This window comes from Haematobia irritans, chromosome 4 (assembly GCF_050003625.1).
Source record: "Haematobia irritans isolate KBUSLIRL chromosome 4, ASM5000362v1, whole genome shotgun sequence".
Classification (NCBI taxonomy): Eukaryota; Metazoa; Arthropoda; class Insecta; order Diptera; family Muscidae; genus Haematobia; species Haematobia irritans.
The window spans coordinates 42,687,273-42,707,259 of record NC_134400.1 but is presented as its reverse complement, the minus strand read 5'-3'; the positions used below and the strand labels follow the sequence as shown (position 1 = coordinate 42,707,259).

At 36.1% G+C, this 19,987-nt stretch overlaps 1 protein-coding gene across 3 annotated transcripts in view; it reads right to left on the bottom strand.

Annotated features, from left to right (window-relative positions):
- Positions 1-13,244: 13,244 nt before the first annotated feature.
- wnd (Mitogen-activated protein kinase kinase kinase 13 wallenda) overlaps positions 13,245-19,987 on the bottom strand; it is a 61,214-nt gene continuing 54,471 nt past the window's right edge. For all 3 annotated transcript variants that reach the window (XM_075306337.1, XM_075306338.1, XM_075306339.1), the window contains 3 exons: positions 18,896-19,076; positions 17,736-18,832; positions 13,245-14,779 (listed from right to left, as the gene is read on the bottom strand). In XM_075306337.1, the coding sequence (XP_075162452.1) occupies positions 14,203-14,779; positions 17,736-18,832; positions 18,896-19,076 (1,855 nt within the window). In that variant the 3' untranslated portion in view covers positions 13,245-14,202. The remainder of the gene's footprint in view (positions 14,780-17,735; positions 18,833-18,895; positions 19,077-19,987) is intronic.

Here is a 19,987-nt window from a genome sequence, read left to right as displayed (position 1 = left end):
CCCAATAAATACAAGGATGGACTTATTTTAAAATCATATCAATTTGAGGATGGGGTACACCCATCCTCAGCACAAATTCAACTAGACTTGAAAATTACTTGCCTTCAACACATTCTCAAATATATTTGATATATTAAAATGAATTTCAATTAGAAGTTGTTGGTAATGTTTTGAATTCTATTGTATTTGTTGAGAATGCTATTTTTTAAATCGAAAATTAACAGATAATTTCTCATATCCAAAACGAATTCTTTCGTTCGACTAGGAACGACTGGATTTATAAAACAAAATCAGCTGTTATTGGCATTTAAGTCGAACGAAAGGGTTCGTTTCGGATATGAGAAATTGGCTGTAAGCAAATTCATTGAAAAAATGTTTGAAAGCGTGTTGTATTTAAGCATTTTTCCAATGCTTGTTTTCATTGGGTATATTGTAATAATAAGGTAGCGTTGCTGAAAAAGCTGGATAAATATACAAACTAGAAAATTAAAACAACAAAAATTCCGCATCGTGACAAAGAGTATTTAAAATAAATGCTTTTTGGACAAATTCCTTTACTTTCAATATAAATTAGTGAAAAAATTTCCAAACGTCGCAGATTTCATAAAAAATTGGCTGAACCATTGGCTGTTTGTTAAAATATGCAGCCAATTTCTCATATCCGAATTCTCGAATTCTTTTGTTAGACTAGAATGTCCAAAACAACTGAATTTATAAAGGAAAACCAGCTGTTTTTGGCATTTAATTCTAACGAAAACGTTCGCTTTGGATATAAAACAGTGGCTAATAGCCCCATGTTCTGGTGTACGAATTAGCCAAAATTACAATACAAGATTATAAACATATCAGAGACAAATTATATGAACATTGAACTTGAACTTTATACCCACGTTTAGTTCATAAAATGTTTGAGACATATTTAAAAAAGGAAAATTTCATTAAGCTGTGGAGAATTTCGAAAAAAATAAAAAAAATTTAACTACAAACAAAAAAAAAAATTTTTTATTTTTCAATAAAATAAGTTAAATTTAGAGTTAGTTTAATTAGGGATTTTTTTTCAGTGTAAGACTCCCAATGTTACATTACATTCCATTATATATTTTGATTTTGTTTCTTTGTTTTTCTAAAAATTCTTACTTATAGTCTGTTACTCTAATATAACATTTAAAACCTAAATAATAAACTTAAAAAACAAAAAAAAAACTTACTAATTATAAAACTAATAAACTAAGCTCTTAAATAGCAACTAAAGTTAAACAAAACCACAGACTCATTGAGTTTAAACTTAAAGTTTTTTTTTGCTATATTAATGTTCCTGTTTTTTTTCTGCTTCATACCATAACCTATAATATGTATATTATTTATTGTAAACAATAAAAAGTAATATATTTAATTCTTATTTGTTTTAAATAGTTTTCAATTGTGTTCCCACATATTTAAGATAGGGGGTATTTTTTATATTTTTTTGTTTGAATAGGACGTATGTTGATTTCTTTTCATATATTTTCTTATAAATATAAATTTAACTTTTAATACATATACACAAAAAACAAATATTATAAAAATGAGTTCATTTGGAGAAAATGTTAAATTTCGTTTTATAAATACGTGATACGTATTATAGTTCGGAAAAAGATGCAATATATATGACTGTTATATGTATACATTTTTGAAAAAAAAAAAAACATTAACAATCACAGTATTTAGTTAGATTTATTTTTGAATTGTACATTTAAACATTCTTTTAAATTTTTTATCAATGCGAAAATCCTTTGAATATAAGGAAATATCATAAAATAAAATTATATATATAGTAATGATTTCCAAGAGCAAAAACAAAATAACAACAAAAATGGAACGCTTTTAAAATTAATATAACAATTCTACTTAGAGACACCGAAAAAGGTTAAGGCCGTCCTGACACAATTAGATTATTGGAAAACTTTTTGGGATCAATATGCTAATTTGTTGTATCTTCCATATTTTTTTTTGAAATTTTACACGAACATATCTCATGTCAACCAACGGCATCTCTAATATAACTGCTTTTGGAATCAATGAGACAAATCAGTGAAGCCAGTGTTTTAGTGTGTAAATATAACCATAGCGATAGGCGGTAGACGGTAGGCGATAGGCTTGTCGGCATATATTTCCTGTTTTCATGTTTCCGAGTATTTTTGTTGTCAATATAGTATGATTTTTTAATATAAAACATTTAAATTGAATAAAAACCTGCAATGGCTTATTTGTTGAGTTATTTCAAGAAATAATTTGGCCTGACAACAACAATGCCTAGTGGTGAGTTCTAATAATTGACAAGCAATGGCAAAACTTTTCTGCCAAGGAATTAGAATAGATTTTAATTCGCCAACACGTCGCTGGACGTCACGGTATTCCGCGGCGGATTTTGAGCTTCCCATAAGAAAAGCACGTAAACATCGCTATGATTATATTTGCACACTTATATAAAATCCCAAGAAAATGCGAGGGTTGGAAAATCGAAATACTATTGCCACTTTGATCATGGTATATCGAAAATATGCATTATGAACACATCAACCGCTTCTTCAGGTGTCGAAAAACGTCGATCTTTCATCTTATTTTTTACGTATTCGGTGTCAAGTCAAGATTAAAGGGCGGGTGACTCAAAAATTCAGTTTTTGTGAACCGATGTGTGAGAGAAGTGTTGAAGAGTGATCTGTCTTCGGCGGTTGGTTTTCCCGATTTCTAGAAAGACAACTGGCAAGTAAATGGTTTTTGTACCACTCAGAATTGACAGCGTTGTTCTAGTGGTACGATTACGACATGTCCAGTTTTTCAGAAAAAACACGATGATTTGCTTGGTAGTGTTTCGTGTGTGAGCAACACCCATACAGTCGAATGATGTTTACTTTCGGGCTAATACGCGTGCTCTCTTTACCACCTTCCGTGATGTCATTGACGTGTTGCGATTTTTTTACTGTCAAATGCAGATGCAATATAAGGTCTGTTCGCGTACTTTTCCAGTAAAAACTAACAAGAGAATAAGAGTGTATTTTACTCTCTTTACTGAAACTTGCTGAAAAGTACGCGAACGGCATCCAGTAATTCTTTCCACATTCAAAGTTTCAGCTTCTAAAGTATTAAAAAGAAAATACGAATCATGTTATTTTTTAACTTCCACTTGTGGTTAAATTGTAAGGGCCGATGTTGAATGTGAACCACACCTAAACGCACACCACACCGAATTTTATTTGTTATTTCTCTATTTCAGACTTACTCAATTTGAATCATGGAGGGATACACAATCCAACAACGTGTTCTAAGAAATGGCAAAAGTGGATGATCAATTTTCGAAGAAAATCATCTTCAGTGATGAGGCACATTTTCACCTCATTGGATTCGTCAATAAACAGAATTGTCGCATTTTGGAATCCAAGAGTGATTGTCGAAAAACCAATGCACCCACAAAGAGTGACTGTTTATGGGTGCAGTTTATGGGCTGGCGGCATCATCGGGCCGTATTTTTTTCCAAAATGAGGCCATTCAGGCAGTTACTGTGAATGGTGTTCGCCCTTGAAATTTTAAACACCCTTTAGTTGCGGAATATGTACTGATGCTTTCATGGCTGAATAAATTTCAATATGTTGTTTACAATTTTAAGAAGTCAAAATCAGCTGATAAAAGAATCGTATGGCATTGGTAAAAGTGGCAATTATTTATTCTTTCAATTGTCCTGAAAAAAATAATTCAAATCAGAGAAAAATAAAGGTTCAAATTTAATTGCGTCACCTATGAGTGATTGTGAAGTGGATAATTCATCCGAGGAACGCCGATATGAGACAAATAAGACTATAATACCCACCAAAGTTAAGAATGGAAGTCAGTCAAATGGATCTTCGCCATCTATTAACAAAAACAGTTTATGATGCAGTTTAAAAACTGATGTGCGTGGTATTTTGGGTCTGGAATATGTTATCAAGATACTCAAGTCATCTTTGAACAATTCTCCAGCTATGGATGCGCGAGTTTGTTTGAGATGCATTTGCTATGCAGTGTCATTTGGAGAGCTGCAATCACCATAAACATATGATTTTGACATCTTAAAATTTTGTCGAAATAAAAAAATTTTAATCATATGGGCCTATGATTTAACCTTCTTGTTCAGCCATGGATGCTTTGTTTGTTACCAACAACCAGCTGGCAACGTATGCTATGGTTTGCAAGATTTTACTGGGGAAAAATCTCTAGCAAAAACTTGCAATTTCTCTATCCGATAACTGTCAAATGTAGTCTCTCTCCGGCTCTGTTTTGCTGGCTGTTTCTTGTAAACGAACGACTTCCAGTAAAAATTTGTGATAATTATCAACAATTATCGGGTTCTCGAACGGAGCTATTGAATGTATGCCGGTCGCACTAATGCCAGAGGTTGTCTTAATTTTAAGAAGGTCACATGACGCTCTTGCAATATCAGCTGCCGCACAGCATAAATGGTTTCCGGAACAACAATTAATTTTACAAGAGCTTCATGAAATTCGTCTTGGAGTGAACTATGACCTCGGTTGAAATTACCTTACCATCGATAAACAAAAAAAAATCGATCGCCAATAATTTAATTAAGTTCATCGATGCACTATTGTTGACTCGAAAGTTGTAAAAAATAATCGCATATTCACGATTTAATTCTATTTTTTTGGGCGAGATGAATCTTGTGATTAAAACGTTGGCAACATTGATTTCCCCTTTGCATTCCAACGGCCCATATTGATATTCGATGAATCGAACAGGTAGTATCAACTCTACAAAAAACAACCAATCAGCAATATTTTTTCAATTGAAACCTCAATAGAGTTTGAAAGATTCAATTAAAAACATGAAAAATTCCATTATTTTTTTAATCAAAATATCACAATCACAAAAATTAATAGAATCAATTATATTTTCAATTTGATCAAATAATTCATTATTGGATTCAATGATGGTAAATAAATATTAATTGAAATCGTGATAAAAACTAAATATTTTTTATTTCGGTTTTTTAACAATGGAAAACGATCCGGAATAGGGCCGCCATATTTCTGGGTATTTGACATCTGGATGTGTATATCAGATGAAAGCATGTATGTATTCCCTACTCGTATGGCATAAAAATTCGCAAAATGTTCTTCAATATTTATTTTCCGAACTACAATGATGCATAATAAGAAATTTTTACATACTGTTCATACGTAATAGATATTTAATTGGAACATTTTTTTTAGCAATAAATGGAATGGAATTGTAAACCAGAACTTTGAGGTTTGTATATAAAAACTAAATATATTTCCAGTCTGACCCAATATAATTTTTTTTTACAAAAATAAAAAATCTAGTGAATGATTTGTCGAGATTCTTAAATGTTAAAGTTATTTTTATAGAGATTACATATATTGAACTATGAAATCTAAAATATGAAATTCAATGTGAAAAAAAAACTTTATTAAAAGTTTCCATGATTTCAAACTAAATTCTAGTTCAAATTATAGAAGATGGTTTTTTTTTCAAACTCGGACAAATCAAATTGATAACAAAAATTAGGAAAGAAAATAAAGTTATATCTGACTGAATGAAATTTGGAAAAAATTAACAGCCATCTAAAAATTCAATATGTAATAATAAGGTGGCAACCTTGAAACAGTTGACTATATTTTTTGCCGGCAGTATTATACAGAAGACATGTTAGATTTTCGGTATTCTAAAATTACAAAAAAAAGCGATATATAAAAGCAATGGTTAAACCATGGTTAAAGTTTCGGCACATTTTATAAAAAATTACAACTATATCTAAAGATTTTACGTTTACAGACCGAATATGTTGTTGTTGTAGAATTGACTCTACCTGTTTCATTTTATCATAGTTGTATAACAAGGTAACACCGCTACAACAAAATATTCTCAAAATGTAGAATTTTTCAATGACGAACATAACTTTTACGGGAACTTGGAAAACCTCGAATTTTTTGATTTTCAGAGATCAAATATTATTGTTGTTTTTTTGTGTATATGTTAATGGTTTTTATGTCTTATAATAACGAAGATAACATATTTAATATAAGTACGATAGGTAATATTAATACAACATCAATTATAATTAAATAAATTAATTCACTAAATAAATTTTTATTTTTTCCTTGTGATTGAGTATGTATATGTAATATACTTATATATTTTATGTTACGCATATATATTTAATGTTTTATTTACATGGGAGATTAATACAATCTCATATACATCTGTCAATTTGACAGATGTATAAATTTTATTATAGCCCATGATGTTAACATATTCATAATGCGAATGAATGGGAATTTTAAGTAGATCGATTCAAAAAAATGGGAACCATGATAATTTCTTATAACGTGCCGTTTAGATTATTTTGTAAAACATTTTGGGGATTCTATATAATACATGGCAACTCTGTTTTTACTCCCAAGCCAAATTTACCAATTTGGATGACAATTTAGGACGAAATTGGGAACCACTGTTGTGCAGTAGTGCTCAGAACCCGAGCAATTTTTTGTCGGCGACGGTTGACACTAAAGTTTTGCCTCCGGCGGCGGGCAACTATTTTTTTTAAATCAAATTAGGTTATCCGAATGCTTATGAGATTAGTTGTACAACCGAACTTACAATCAAATTAATGCGCTTTACAGAATATCAGTTATTCCGGACGGAATGTCGGTGTTTGTAAAGAATCTTACAGTGTGTCGGATCGATACGACTTGTCGGCGATGACTAAATAATCGGTGTGTTATCGATCCCATAAACATGCAGCAGTATCGATTATGCCTTCGGACTTAACTTATACTATGCACAATATATGGGATATGTTCGACACGAGCACTGCCGTCCGGAATAACTGATAGTCTGTAAAGCGCATAACATTTCACTTATATCTTCTGAGCGAAGAGATTTGCTTTTTGAACTTAGCAAAACAAAGTAGGCCTATTGTGATTGACCTAAAAATAGTATCGGGCAAGACTCATTGATAAGAGGGAAGTTCTCCACAAGCACAATGAACTGAATAATCTAAGTGAACTTGAAATGACGGATTCCCACTCTACATAACCTAAATTAGTTTTTTATACCCTCCACCATAGGATGGGGGTATATTAACTTTGTCATTCCGTTTGTAACACATCGAAATATTGCTCTAAGACCCCATAAAGTATATATATTCTGGGTCGTGGTGAAATTCTGAGTCGATCTGAGCGTGTCCGTCCGTCCGTCTGTTGAAATCACTCTAACTTCCGAACGAAACAAGCTATCGACTTCAAACTTGGCACAAGTAGTTGTTATTGATGCAGGTCGGATGGTATTGCAAATGGGCCATATCGGTCCACTTTTACGTATAGCCCCCATACACACGGACCCCCAAATTTGGCTTGCAGACCCTCTAAGAGAAGCAAATTTCATCCGATCCGGCTGAAATTTGGTACATGGTGTTAGTATATGGTCTCTAACAACAATGCAAAAATTGGTCCGCATCGGTCCATAATTATATATATAGCCCCCATATAAATCGATCCCCCGATTTGGCTTTCGGAGCCTCTAAGAGAAGAAAGTTTCGTCCGATCCGGCTGAAATTTGATACATGGTGTTAGTATATGGTCTCTACCAACTATGCAAAATTGGTTGACATCGGTCAATAATTATATATAGCTCCCATATAAACCGATCACCAGATTTGGCTTGCGGAGCCTCTAAGAGAAGCAAATTTCATCCGATCCGGCTGAAATTTGGTACATGGTGTAAGTATACGGTCTCTAATGGCCATGCAAAAATTGGTCGAAATTGGTCCATAATTATATATAGCCCCCATATAAACCGATCCCCAGATTTGACCTCCGGAGCCCCTTCGAAGAGCAAAATTCATCCGATTCGGTTGAAATTTGGTACGTGATGTTAGTATATGGTATCCAACAACCATGCAGGAATTGGTTCATATCAGTCCATAATTATATATAGCACCCACATAAACCGATCCCCAGATTTGACCTCCGGCGCCGTTTGAAGAAGCAAAATTCATCCGATCTGATTGAAATTTTGTACGTGGTGGTAGTATATGATATTTAACAACCATGCCAAAAGTGGTCCATATCCCCTGCCAGCATTTCAAAGTTCCATTTCATCCTCATCGCTACCACAGACTCGTAAATGTCACCACAACCATCGCGAACTGTGATGGGGGAAGCATATCAAAAAGTACAAAATGTACATGAAAGTATTTTGCCATCACTACTGTTAGAAGAGCCATTTTATTTTTTGTGAAACGCCAAGCACAACCAGCTTGTTATATTTTATTTAAATAAAAACGAAAATAAAGTTCTGAAAACATAGATATTACGCTTAAAATTGTGAAAGGTATATGGTGAACAATTTTCGACTTTCCAAATAGAATAAAGTGATCGTTTTTCAAATATTTTTCCAGGCACGCTGCCTCCATCGAAATTAAACAAACTGGCTGATAGACGCTGCAATATGTAACTTGCTACTTAAAACTCAACATCATTCTTTTATTAATGCAAAAAATTATGTTAAATATGATGAGATAAACCGAAAAATGCTATATTTATAAGAAATTATAAATGTTTAATCAAATCAATAAACATCTACACAATCGTGTTTTACTTGACCACAATGATTCTTCTACAATTACCTTAAAATGCACTTTTTCTGATAGTTTGCAGGGGTTCTTATTGGCGTCCTTCGAAATTGATCTAAATAGGCACCTAATAATTGCACTGGCGTGGTACAACTTCTCAATAGTGACGGCGCTTTTCCGACGTATATGATTGTTTTCGACGTAGTGGGGAATCTCAGAAGCGCCCCCAAATTCAAAAAATGTTGGCAGGGTCAGTCCATAGTCATATATAGCCCCCATATAAACCGATCCCGAGATTTGGTTTTGGAGCCTCTTGGAGGAGCAAATTTCATCCGAGTCAGTTGAAATTTGGTACATTGTGTTAGTATATGGCCGTTAACAACCATGCCTAACTAGGTCCATATCGGTCTATAGTTATATATAGCCCTCAGATAAATCGATCCCCAATCACACAAAAATTAGTCCATATCAATAATTGTATATAGCCCCCATATAAGCGACCCCCATATTTCAATTCTGGCTCCCTACATACCGTGCAAAAGTCCATATCGTAATTATTTGTAGACTTACCTACACATACCTTTTTTGTCTAATATATACCACGTATGGACTAAAGGGTGATACGGTCAAAATGTGGTCAATATAAACTTGACGTATTTCTTTCAATTTTGCATTTAAAAAACCTGAACACCCCTCATTTTGAAGGTGTGTGCAGAATGTTGCTCCTATTTTGATTTTGGAATTCACTCTTCAGTTGTCAAAATGCCGTCCAAGCAAGAAGAGCAGCGTATCAAAATTTTGCTCGCGCATCGCGAAAATCCGAGCTACCCGCACGCAAAGCTGGCAAAATCGCTAAAAGTTGCCAAATAAACCGTTACAAATGTAATTAAAGTGTTTGGGGAACGTTTGTCGACAGCCAGGAAGTCTGGATCGGGAGGAAATCGAAAACCGGAAGCCGCTGAGACGACAAAGTGAGTTGCCGGTAGTTTCAAGCGAAACCCTAACCTCTCTCTCCGTGATGCCGCAAATAAGCTGGGTGTATCGTCTACAACCGTGCATCGAGCGAAAAAACGAGCCGAACTATCGACTTACAAGAAGGTAATGACTCCAAATCGCGATGATAAACAAAATACGACGGCCAAAGGCTGTACACGACGATGCTGACGAAGTTTGACTGCGTGGTAATGGACGATGAAACCTACGTCAAAGCCGACTACAAGCAGCTTCCGGGACAGGAGTTTTATACGGCAAAAGGAAGGGGAAAGGTAGCAGGTATTTTCAAGCACATAAAACTGTCAAAGTTCGCAAAGAAATATCTGGTTTGGCAAGCCATCTGTACCTGTGTCTTGAAAAGCAGCATTTTCATAGCTGCCGGGACTGTCAACCAAGAAATTTACGTGAAAGAGTGTTTGAATAAACGTCTGCTGCCTTTCCTGAAGAAACACGGTTGTTCCGTACTGTTTTGGCCGGATTTGGCATCTTGCCATTACGGTAAAAAGGCCATGGAGTGATACGCCGCCAACAACGTGCAGGTGGTTCCCAAGGACTAGAACCCTCCCAACACGCTAGAGCTCCGCCCAATTGGGAAATACTGGGCTATTGTCAAGCGGAACGTAAAGAAGACTACAAAAACTGCTAAGGACGAGCAGGGGCCAAATCACCGCATTCGTCATCGAGTTCTGTTTCGTATCGAGAAACATTTCGATCGCTGTAAAATTTTGGATCACCGCATTCGATCGATAATTTATTTTGTCTACTACTTTTTTTTACATTGCTGTAAACATATGGTAATAAGAAATTGGAAGCAAAAGATGATTTCAAAATAACTTTTTGTGATCAAAATATGTATATGTGTAAAAATTATTATGATAGTACAAAGTAGCATTAATAAGGACAAATATTCGAGACAAAATCAGTCGTTTAGCATTGCCTGAAGTGCATCGCCTGTAAGTGATTCTATTTTGAAGTGAGTGCTTTTAACTAATTGTGTTTTTAAAATCTATAGATTTAAAAGACGCTTTCGTCTGCCAAAAGAAGCTTTTAAATATGTTCTTGAAAAATGAGTTTTTTTGAAGTGGCTACTGAGCATTCCTTTCTTTGTTCCGTTTCCCTAAATGCAAGTAATATTATATTTTCTTAAATGTATTTTGCCAAAATATATAAATAATACTTCCATTTTCCCCAACTACTTGTTTCTTTTTGTTTACCTTTTTTCTGCTCAAAGATCACTACATAAATACTTCGTTTTCAATAGCATGCTACCTATCGTGTTCAACTTCGACTAGAAACAATTCGATAACGACTGCGGTGATCCGCGTAAACTACATTACGACGACGAAGTACTCGATTGCGACTGCGGTGATTTGGCCCCAGGGGCCAAATCACCGCATTCGTCATCGAGTTCCGTTTCGTATCGAGAAACATTTCGATCGCTGTAAAATTTTGGATCACCGCATTCGATCGTAATTTATTTTGTCTACTACTTTTTTTTACATTGCTGTAAACATATGGTAATAAGAAATTGGAAGAAAAATATGATTTCAAAAGAACTTTTTGTGATCAAAATATGTATATGTGTAAAAATTATTATGAATCCATGTGTTTTTGTTTTCCTCGTCTTCGGATTCAGAGGATGAGTACAAAGTGGCATTAATTAGGAAAAACATTCGAGACAAAATCAGTCGTTTGCTTGAGGTGCATTGCCTGTAAGTGATTCTATTTTGAAGTGAGTGCTTTTAACTAATTGTGTTTTAAACATCCATAGATTAAAAAGACGATTTCGTCTGTCAAAAGAAGCTTTTAAATATGTTCTTGAAAAATGAGTTTTTTTGAAGCGGCTACTGAGCAAAATATATAAATAATACTTCCATTTTCACCAACTACTTGTTTCTTACATTTTTTCTGCTCAAAAATCACTACATATTTCGTTTTCGATAGCATGCTACCTATCGTGTTCAACTTCGAGTAGAAACAATTCGATAACGACTGCGGTGATTCGCGTAAACTATATTACGACGACGAAGTACTCGATTTCGACTGCGGTGATTTGGCCCCAGCAGTTCAAGGCAAACTGGCTTTCTGCGGCGAAGAAGGTGGACAAGGTGGCTGTACAAAATTTGATGGCAGATGTCAAGCGTGAGGCCCGGCAATTCGGATTTGGAAACGCGAAAGCCTAACTGAATATTTTTCCTGAATTTTATACTAATTGAACTTGAAAAAGAAATTTAATTTGATTTTTAAATAAACGATTTCACCGATTTACACGCGTTTTCCCTTGACCAAATTTTGACCGTATCACCCTTTAACTCACAATTTAGAAAACGGTTTAATATACCACAACCCAAGTAATTCGATTGTGGATGACAGTCTTTCGTAGAAGTTTCTACGCAATCCATGGTGGAGGGTACATAAGATTCGGCCTGGCCGAACTTACGGCCGTTTATACTTGCTTTTTTTAATTTTATTCTATAATTATCTATTACTTTATTTCTATAGAAAATGTTGTCGAAATTTTATTTCTATAGATTTTTTTTTTCAAAATGTTATTTCTATAGAACATTTTGTCAAAATTTTATTTCTATTGGATTTTTTCTGATTTTTTTTTTATAAAAAATTTTGTCAAAATTTTATTTCAATAGAAAATTTTGTCAAAATTTTATGTCTATAGAAAATTTTGTCAAAATTTTATGTCTATAGAAAATTTTGTCAAAATTTAGTCTATAGAAAATTTTGTCAAAATTTTATGTCTATAGAAAATTTTGTCAAAATTTTATGTCTATAGAAAATTTTGTCAAAATTTAGTCTATAGAAAATTTTGTCAAAATTTTATTTCTATAGAAAATTTTGTCAAAATTTTATCACTATAGAAAATTTTGTCAAAATATTAATAAAGAAATAAATTTTCGACCAAATTTTCTATAGAAGTAACATTTTTTAAAAAATTTCCTATACAAATAAAATTGTGAAAAAGTTTTCTTTAGAGAGGAGACGAATATATTTTACAAAATCTACCAAAACATCAAGAATTCTAGCATTCTACCAAACAGTAAAAAATTTACCAGTTTTGGTAGAATTCTACTAACTGTGGCAGCCGTGGTGTGTAAACATAACCATAGCGATAGACGAATGCTTGTTTACGTGTATTTCTCATGGGAAGCCCATAATCCGCGAGTGAATACCGTGACAGTTAGTGGCGTGTCGCCAAATAATAATCTATCCTAATTCCTTGGCGGAAAGTGGTATAGTGTTGCCATCAAATTTTTGAATTCACCACTAGGTTTTGTTGGCGCCTTGCCACGTACAAATTCCTTTCTTCTTGAAATAAGTGTGTAAATATAACCATAGCGATAGGCGGCAGGCGAACACTTATTTACGTGTATTTCTTATGGGAAGCCCAAAATCCGCGACGGAATACCGTGACGGCTAGCGGCGTGTCGCTAAATTAAAACTTATTCTAACTCCTTGGCGAAAACTGGTATAGTGTTGCCAACGCTTATCAATTTTTTTAACTCACCACTAGGAATTGCTGTTGCTTGGAGACGTGTAGATTATTTTTTCTTGAAATAACTCAACAAATAACAAGCCATTGTACTAACTCAGCAAATAATAAAATATTATATGGTTTTATTCAACTTCAATGTTTAATATTGAAAAATCGTGCTAAATTGACAACATTGACACTCGGAAACAAGAAAAAGGGGAATTTTTTTGCCGACAAGGTTGTTTTATTAGTTTCGCCTACCGCCCATTGCTATGATTATATTTACACTGTAATCGATGGCGCGACACATCGGCTTCATTCGCTACTAGATTGTGCCACTCTATGACGTTCTAAGCCTTCATTTAGGTATACATGAGAGTAAGCCAGAGAGTATTAAGAAAACAAGAGGACGAACATTTCTCTTCTTCAAAAACAACAAATGTCAACCGTATAGATGTCGCACAATGCCTGCAGCTTTGGTATAACCGACGTTGCGGTCGAAGCGCTGTTTTGATTAATTCTTTATTAAGGCATCGGCAGTTATAATTTCAAATTGTCTGCCAAAAATTTAATAGAATGAATAAAATCTATATCTATCTATATTAAAGAACATTTGTTACTACAAAGTAGGTTCTAAATCCTATTTTTCTTACGTTTCATAAGGCCGGCAGAGAACTGAACTGGGTGACGCCGACGAAAACTGTACAATATTTGAGAGAAGCGCCGACAAAAATTGCATGACATTAAATAAATTTCCTCATGACTGCCACCTTCTGTCACAGTTTCACTGGACAGTTTCGTCCTCTTGTTTTCTTAATACTATCTGAGTAAGTCTAGTATGGTGTTGCCACATTATATGTATTGCAAATAATAACGACATTTTAGATTCGTCAGCATCCCATTTTCAAAATCGATCACTATGGGTGTGTTTTGGTTTGTCTTGCGTAATTCTGGCAAAGATGCCATGCATATAAGGAATTTCATTTATGTCTACATATCGTAGCCATGACGTCCTTTTTCATGGCAAATAAATATATATAATGATTCTATCAAGATGTTTTGTTTACCTAAATACTATATTGAGTTCTGTAAATCCCTTTCAAACCATATTTATAGCTCCATTCTTTTCAAATGTTGGTATTGAGATAATATTATTTTTACGATTACTATTCCTGCCGTTACTATTTTTGCTATTACTATTACCGATTTTGTTATTGTGATGATGATGATTAAAGGAAGCATTTGTGCGATTATCTCGTGTAGGTCCGGTCATTGTAGATTTCCTTTTAGCATATGAGATTGCTGGATGTCCTGGTTGACGTTGAATGGCCGTTGATACACTTGGCAAGCTATACGATTCGTCTTCATCCACATCTTCGCCTGATTCGGTATCACTAGATTCCGTTTCAGAGTATGAGGTCGTTGTATTAATTGGATTATTTTTCGTTGCCGATTTTTTATTAGCTGCCGCCATTTTTTGCAATGCTTCCGGCATATCAGGATTACTTTCGAGCGTTGAATGTTGACTTGAGGGCGAATGACTATACTCTGAAGTGTTTTCTTCATCCGAGAGGACAATAGTATTGCGTTTGTGTTGAATTGCTATTTTCGGTGCCACAGGCGTTTTAAAGCAACGTCGTGGGCGCATGCCGCGGCCTATGGGTAGCCGACCGATACTAAAAAAAGAATAGAAAGAAATTAGAAGTAGTTTAGAAAGGTATTAGCAATAAGGAGGTAAATTAATACAGAATAAGGATCATATTATTATTTGATTCAGTAGGGCTGTTTTCTTTTAGCACTAGATCAACATTTGTATGGGCTATCCGGAACATCTCATCAGTTCAAGCCGCGTCGATGCTGCCAGATTGCATTTTGATAAAGTGACGTTTTTTTAGATTCACAATAGCAATTTATCGTGACTAATATATCGAATAACATTAAATTCAAAGTGGTACAGTGTCATAAATTATCGCAGCATTAAATATTTATTACTATTTGGGCATTTCATTCATGAAAAATGTAAGATTTCACTTGTCACTTGACAATGCATTTGTTTGGAGAGTGCTAAAAGAAAACAGCCCTAATGTTGTTATACATTTCTTCGAGTCAAATCCCACATGTTGGTCACACCACAATTTATGTTCGATCGTCGAACAGGCACCTGACATTGAAGCCATAACTAACACGGTCCTATGACTTGGATAGGCTAAGTGTTCAATATAAATACCGGATATTGTCATGGTCCATTCACCTCAACCAAACGGCCTATCTTTCAGTCAGCTGTTGGAAGATCTGGATTACATTCATTTGGTCTGTTTAATATAGACTCAAGATCAGGGGGTTTGCAGGAATCCATGCATATGGCCTGGGTCTAGCCGGAATGTCTTTTTTCTCGACTAAGTCCATGACGGCACGTTCCCAAACTTCACAAAGTAGCACCCAAATAGCTTTAAAACAATCCAGAGACCTCAGGTCTTAAAATGCGATTAACTTAAATCGTCCTTGGTATTAACCAGACTCTTGGTGTCGAGGATTTGGACCCGGAAATTTTTCTTGCACCTGTGGTTAGACGCCAAATAAAGCATTCTCCATTTCCTCCATTTGTGTTTTGGAACAATACCGTCCATTGCTCCTCTATTAATGATAGCTATCACAAGAGTGTTCTTTGCAAACGATCTTTGTTCTAATTGGAAGCTGGATGCTATTCCGGCGATCGTTCCCTTTTGATGGCTTTAACAATTTCTTGCGCCCATTTTGCTTAGCCGACAATGTCCTTGGGTCAACTGATCCTAATTTCTTTATGATAGATACAGAATTTCTAAGTTTCTTGATAATCTTTCTTGAGGGACTAACACATTTTAATGTCACTACCTTGGGAAATATTCGACTTGCCAAAGAGGTGTCGCAACACTCTACAGGTCGACTAATACGGCCTATCTCTTGGTCATTTCCCAAATTGATAACTTCAGTCAAAACTATTCCACTGGACCCTAAAGTTGGCAGCCCAGTGGATGGCGGTGAATTTCGTGGTGGTAGTGGCTTGATCTATCCCGTTTATGAAAAGCACGTCCGTTCAGTTCGTCGGTTGAATTTAAACCAGAGTATGTTGGTCTGAGCTGTTGTCTGAACGGAGCTTTGTACATCGTTTTTTTTTTCATTCATCTTCGACGAATGCCACCTTTGTTTCCATCTTGGACCAGGCCCCGTATTCTAAAAAAATATCCCAGAAGTATATTGCTCTGAGTAGCCTATGTTAAGCGCTCTACCTCGTCCTTTCATTTTTGCTAGGGACTTCGTATCTTTGACGAAAGCCATCTTTGTTTCCATCTTAGGCCAGGTTCCACATCACCCTGCTACGATGTGAAGGAATCCCAATCTAGACATAAATGTAGCCCCAACTCTTGGAACCCGGGCCCTATGATGACCCCTATTTTCTTCAGTGGTTTCCCGACCTTGCCCTCATTAAGTTGACCCCATCTATTTCGGATGTAAATATCGTGCAAATCTGTGCGCCGCCGATAAAACTAAATTCTACCGTGGGAGTCGAATGTCACCTCGCGGTAGTTTATAGTAGGAATTGTGCTCAAGATGTTCTTCCGATCTTCGTACACCTACGTGTCGTCAGTGTCCATTCGTGCAAATCACCTATCATGCGCGCTATGAACTTCGCATTCTTCTTTTGCCCTCTTGCTAGAATAGCCAGGTATTTGGTTTTAGGTTAAGATATGGAGGATGACACGGATCCGTGCCAGACGGATTTGAGTCCACTTAGACCACAGTTGGGTAATTGAGTTCCGCAAACTCCTTTCCTCTTATTTGGTCTTACACTGCTTTTTATTCCATCATGTCCAGCCCCCAATATGATGTGACCATGACAGTTATCCCTGACTCCCCTTCCAGGGGAATAAATACGCTAAGCAATGGTTCTCTACATTGAAACAAACTTTTTCATTCGAGTGAAATAAATGTAATTTGCCATTCAATCAATGATGTAATATCGAGGTTGCCGCACCGAATATACTGACTACAGAGAGTACGAAAATACAAGAAGACGAATAGTTCTCTTCTGCAAAGAATGCAAATGTAAACCGCTTAGATGTCGGACAATGCCTACAGCTTTGGTATTACCGACGTTGCGGTCGAAGCGCTGATTCGATACATTTTTTATAAAGGCATCGGCAGTTATAATTTCAAGTTGTCTGCCAAAAAAAATAATAGAATGAAAACTTTTTTTTTTTTTAAAGAACATTTGTTGCTACAAAGTCGGTTCTACGTTTCGGTTTTACGTTTCGTAAAGCCGGCAGAGAACTGAACTGGGTGAGACCGCCTCAAACTGTATGATATTTGAGAAAAACGCCGACATAAACTGCATGATATTAGAGAAATTTTCCTAATAACTGCAACTTACTGACACACTTTCGTTCGCCGTTTGGACTCGGCTATAAAAAGGAAGTCTCTTGTCATTGATCTTAACATGGAATCGGGCAGCACCCAGTGATAAGAGAGAATTTCACCACTGTGGTATCACAATGGACTGAACCTAACCTATCTTCTATATCACCCCATTCCAATAAAAGCAAATGTATCAGACACGAAAAGCTGGTTACTATTTTGTGAATGCAATTTTCTTACCTTCTTCTACGCAATGAATAATTATAGTCTGTATCTTCCCCCTCTTCATCAGACCAACTATCATTGCAAAAGTCCTCATTCGATTCCCCATTTGCATTTGTGGCATCACCCGTTCCAATAACCATCGATTGTTGACGTCCTGAATTCCTATGCAAACTGACACATCGTGTTAAACGTGGTGATCGAATATCTGCAGACGTCAAGCCATTGCCATCGATAACATCGCCCATTGTTGAAGACTGTAAACTTTCAGAGTTTCCATTTTCTGGAGTCAATGGTTGTGCAGTAATTGTGGCATGATTTTGACCCATTGTGGTGGGAGGCGTCGTTGATGTTGGCCCACCAGTGGATGTATTGGACATAGACGATTGCATTGAAAGTCGGTTCTCATTAATCAATTCAATAACTTTTCGTCCTAGACGCTCGAGATTTTCATTATCACTACAACAATCGGCCAAATCTAATCGTTCATTGCTATTCATAACATCATCCAATAATTGATCGGGACTAGAACAGGCATCTTGGAAGGTAACATCGCTGGTAGTTAACGATCCATTGCCATTCGGACTTGTGGGTGTTATCGTTAAAGGTGATGTATTGCATTGTACGCCATTTTGTTGATGATGTTGGTGCTGGTGATGCTGCAGTCGTTCAGTCATACGTTGATTCTGTGGACTTGAGTGATGCTGCTGGGGATGTTGGTGTGTATGTAAAGCTGTTTGAGGTTCGGCAAGTTGTCTTGAGTTGGATGGTGTTACCGTAGGTACATCAATGGGTTGCGATGGTACAGGGCAGTGATTTAGTATTGAGGCAATATCACGAGTAGGGAAGCAGGCGCTCGGGCTTAAATCTGTTTCGCTAACGTCCATGGCATCAGTTTGGGTTTCGGTGTCAACCATTTTGCCCTTACGATTCTCTGGCTCACTCATGTAGCGCCGATCCCGACAAGGACTATACTTGGGAGCTGTACAGGCAATGGAACCAGATCCCACCCGACGATGACGGGATTTTTTAGCTTTTTGAGTTGCAACGCAATAGGATTTGGGTTGCGAAGTACTGCCATCTAATTGAGCATAGAGAGTACATTTAACGGGACTCTACAAAAAAAAAAATGAAATTGAAAGAGAAATACCAAAGGGCCGAGTATTTAGAGTACTTACCTCTGGAGTAGTTTCGGGATTTGGAGTAGATGATTGTTGCTGTTGCGTTTGTTGGGCACTCGACGCATTCGCTGTAATCATCATGGGAGGTGCATTAAGTCTTCGTCTGTAATACTGCATTTTTCGTAAAGTTGAACCAAAACGCTTCGTAGGTTTATAGCCGGGTAACTTTTTTTCACGTCTGCGAAAAAGGGCAAAATAAATCACGTCGCATTATTTTAAGACTTAGGAGGAACTATATATAAATGAACGACCTAGCGATGTTGCATAGTATCTCTCAATCTCCCACTAATACAAGGACGTCAACCCATCTGGTAATGAAGAATATTGTTACGCTATCATCCAATTTTATGATATTTCCGACCATATCTAGCGTGGCAACATCATTTAAACATATTTCAAATGAAACCTCTCTCGTTTCGCGTAAGACTCCATTTAAGGGAAGGAACTCGATGTTTGCGTTCCTACCCTCACCCCGAATCGTGGATGATAAATTATTATTCGCGGTTTTTTCTCGAGATACCTGACTAGATCCAGAGATCCAGAACTTTCTATTCGACAATCAAAGGGTAATGACTAACAGCAGATCATTCCCCAATCGAATCACATAAGCGTTATGATAAGCCTTTTCGTCTACCGTAAGTTGTATCCCAGCATTTGCGAATATTACCCAAACATCTTATCACGCATCGGCATAGTGTCCAGCATCTGCATTTCTTATACTCGACGAGACACTTCCAATTCAACCAGTTTGGCTAAACAAACGTTCAATTACTTCACGTTGGGAGCCACCCTGGTGCAATTGTTAGTATGCCCGCCTTGCCGAGATAGGGCCGTGGGTTCAACTCCCGTTTCGGCCGAACACAAAAAAGTTTTTCAGCAGTGGATTATGCTCTCTCTATCAGTAATACTGGTGACATTGCTGAGTGTTTCGAACAGCTTCTCTAAGTGGTTTCACAGACTCGGAAAGTCGTTCAGACTCGGCTATAAAAATGAGGTCCCTTGTCATTGAGATAAACATAAAATCGGACAACATTTAGAGATAGGTTCAGCTGGTATCGCAACGGACTGAATAGTCTAAGTGAGCCTGAA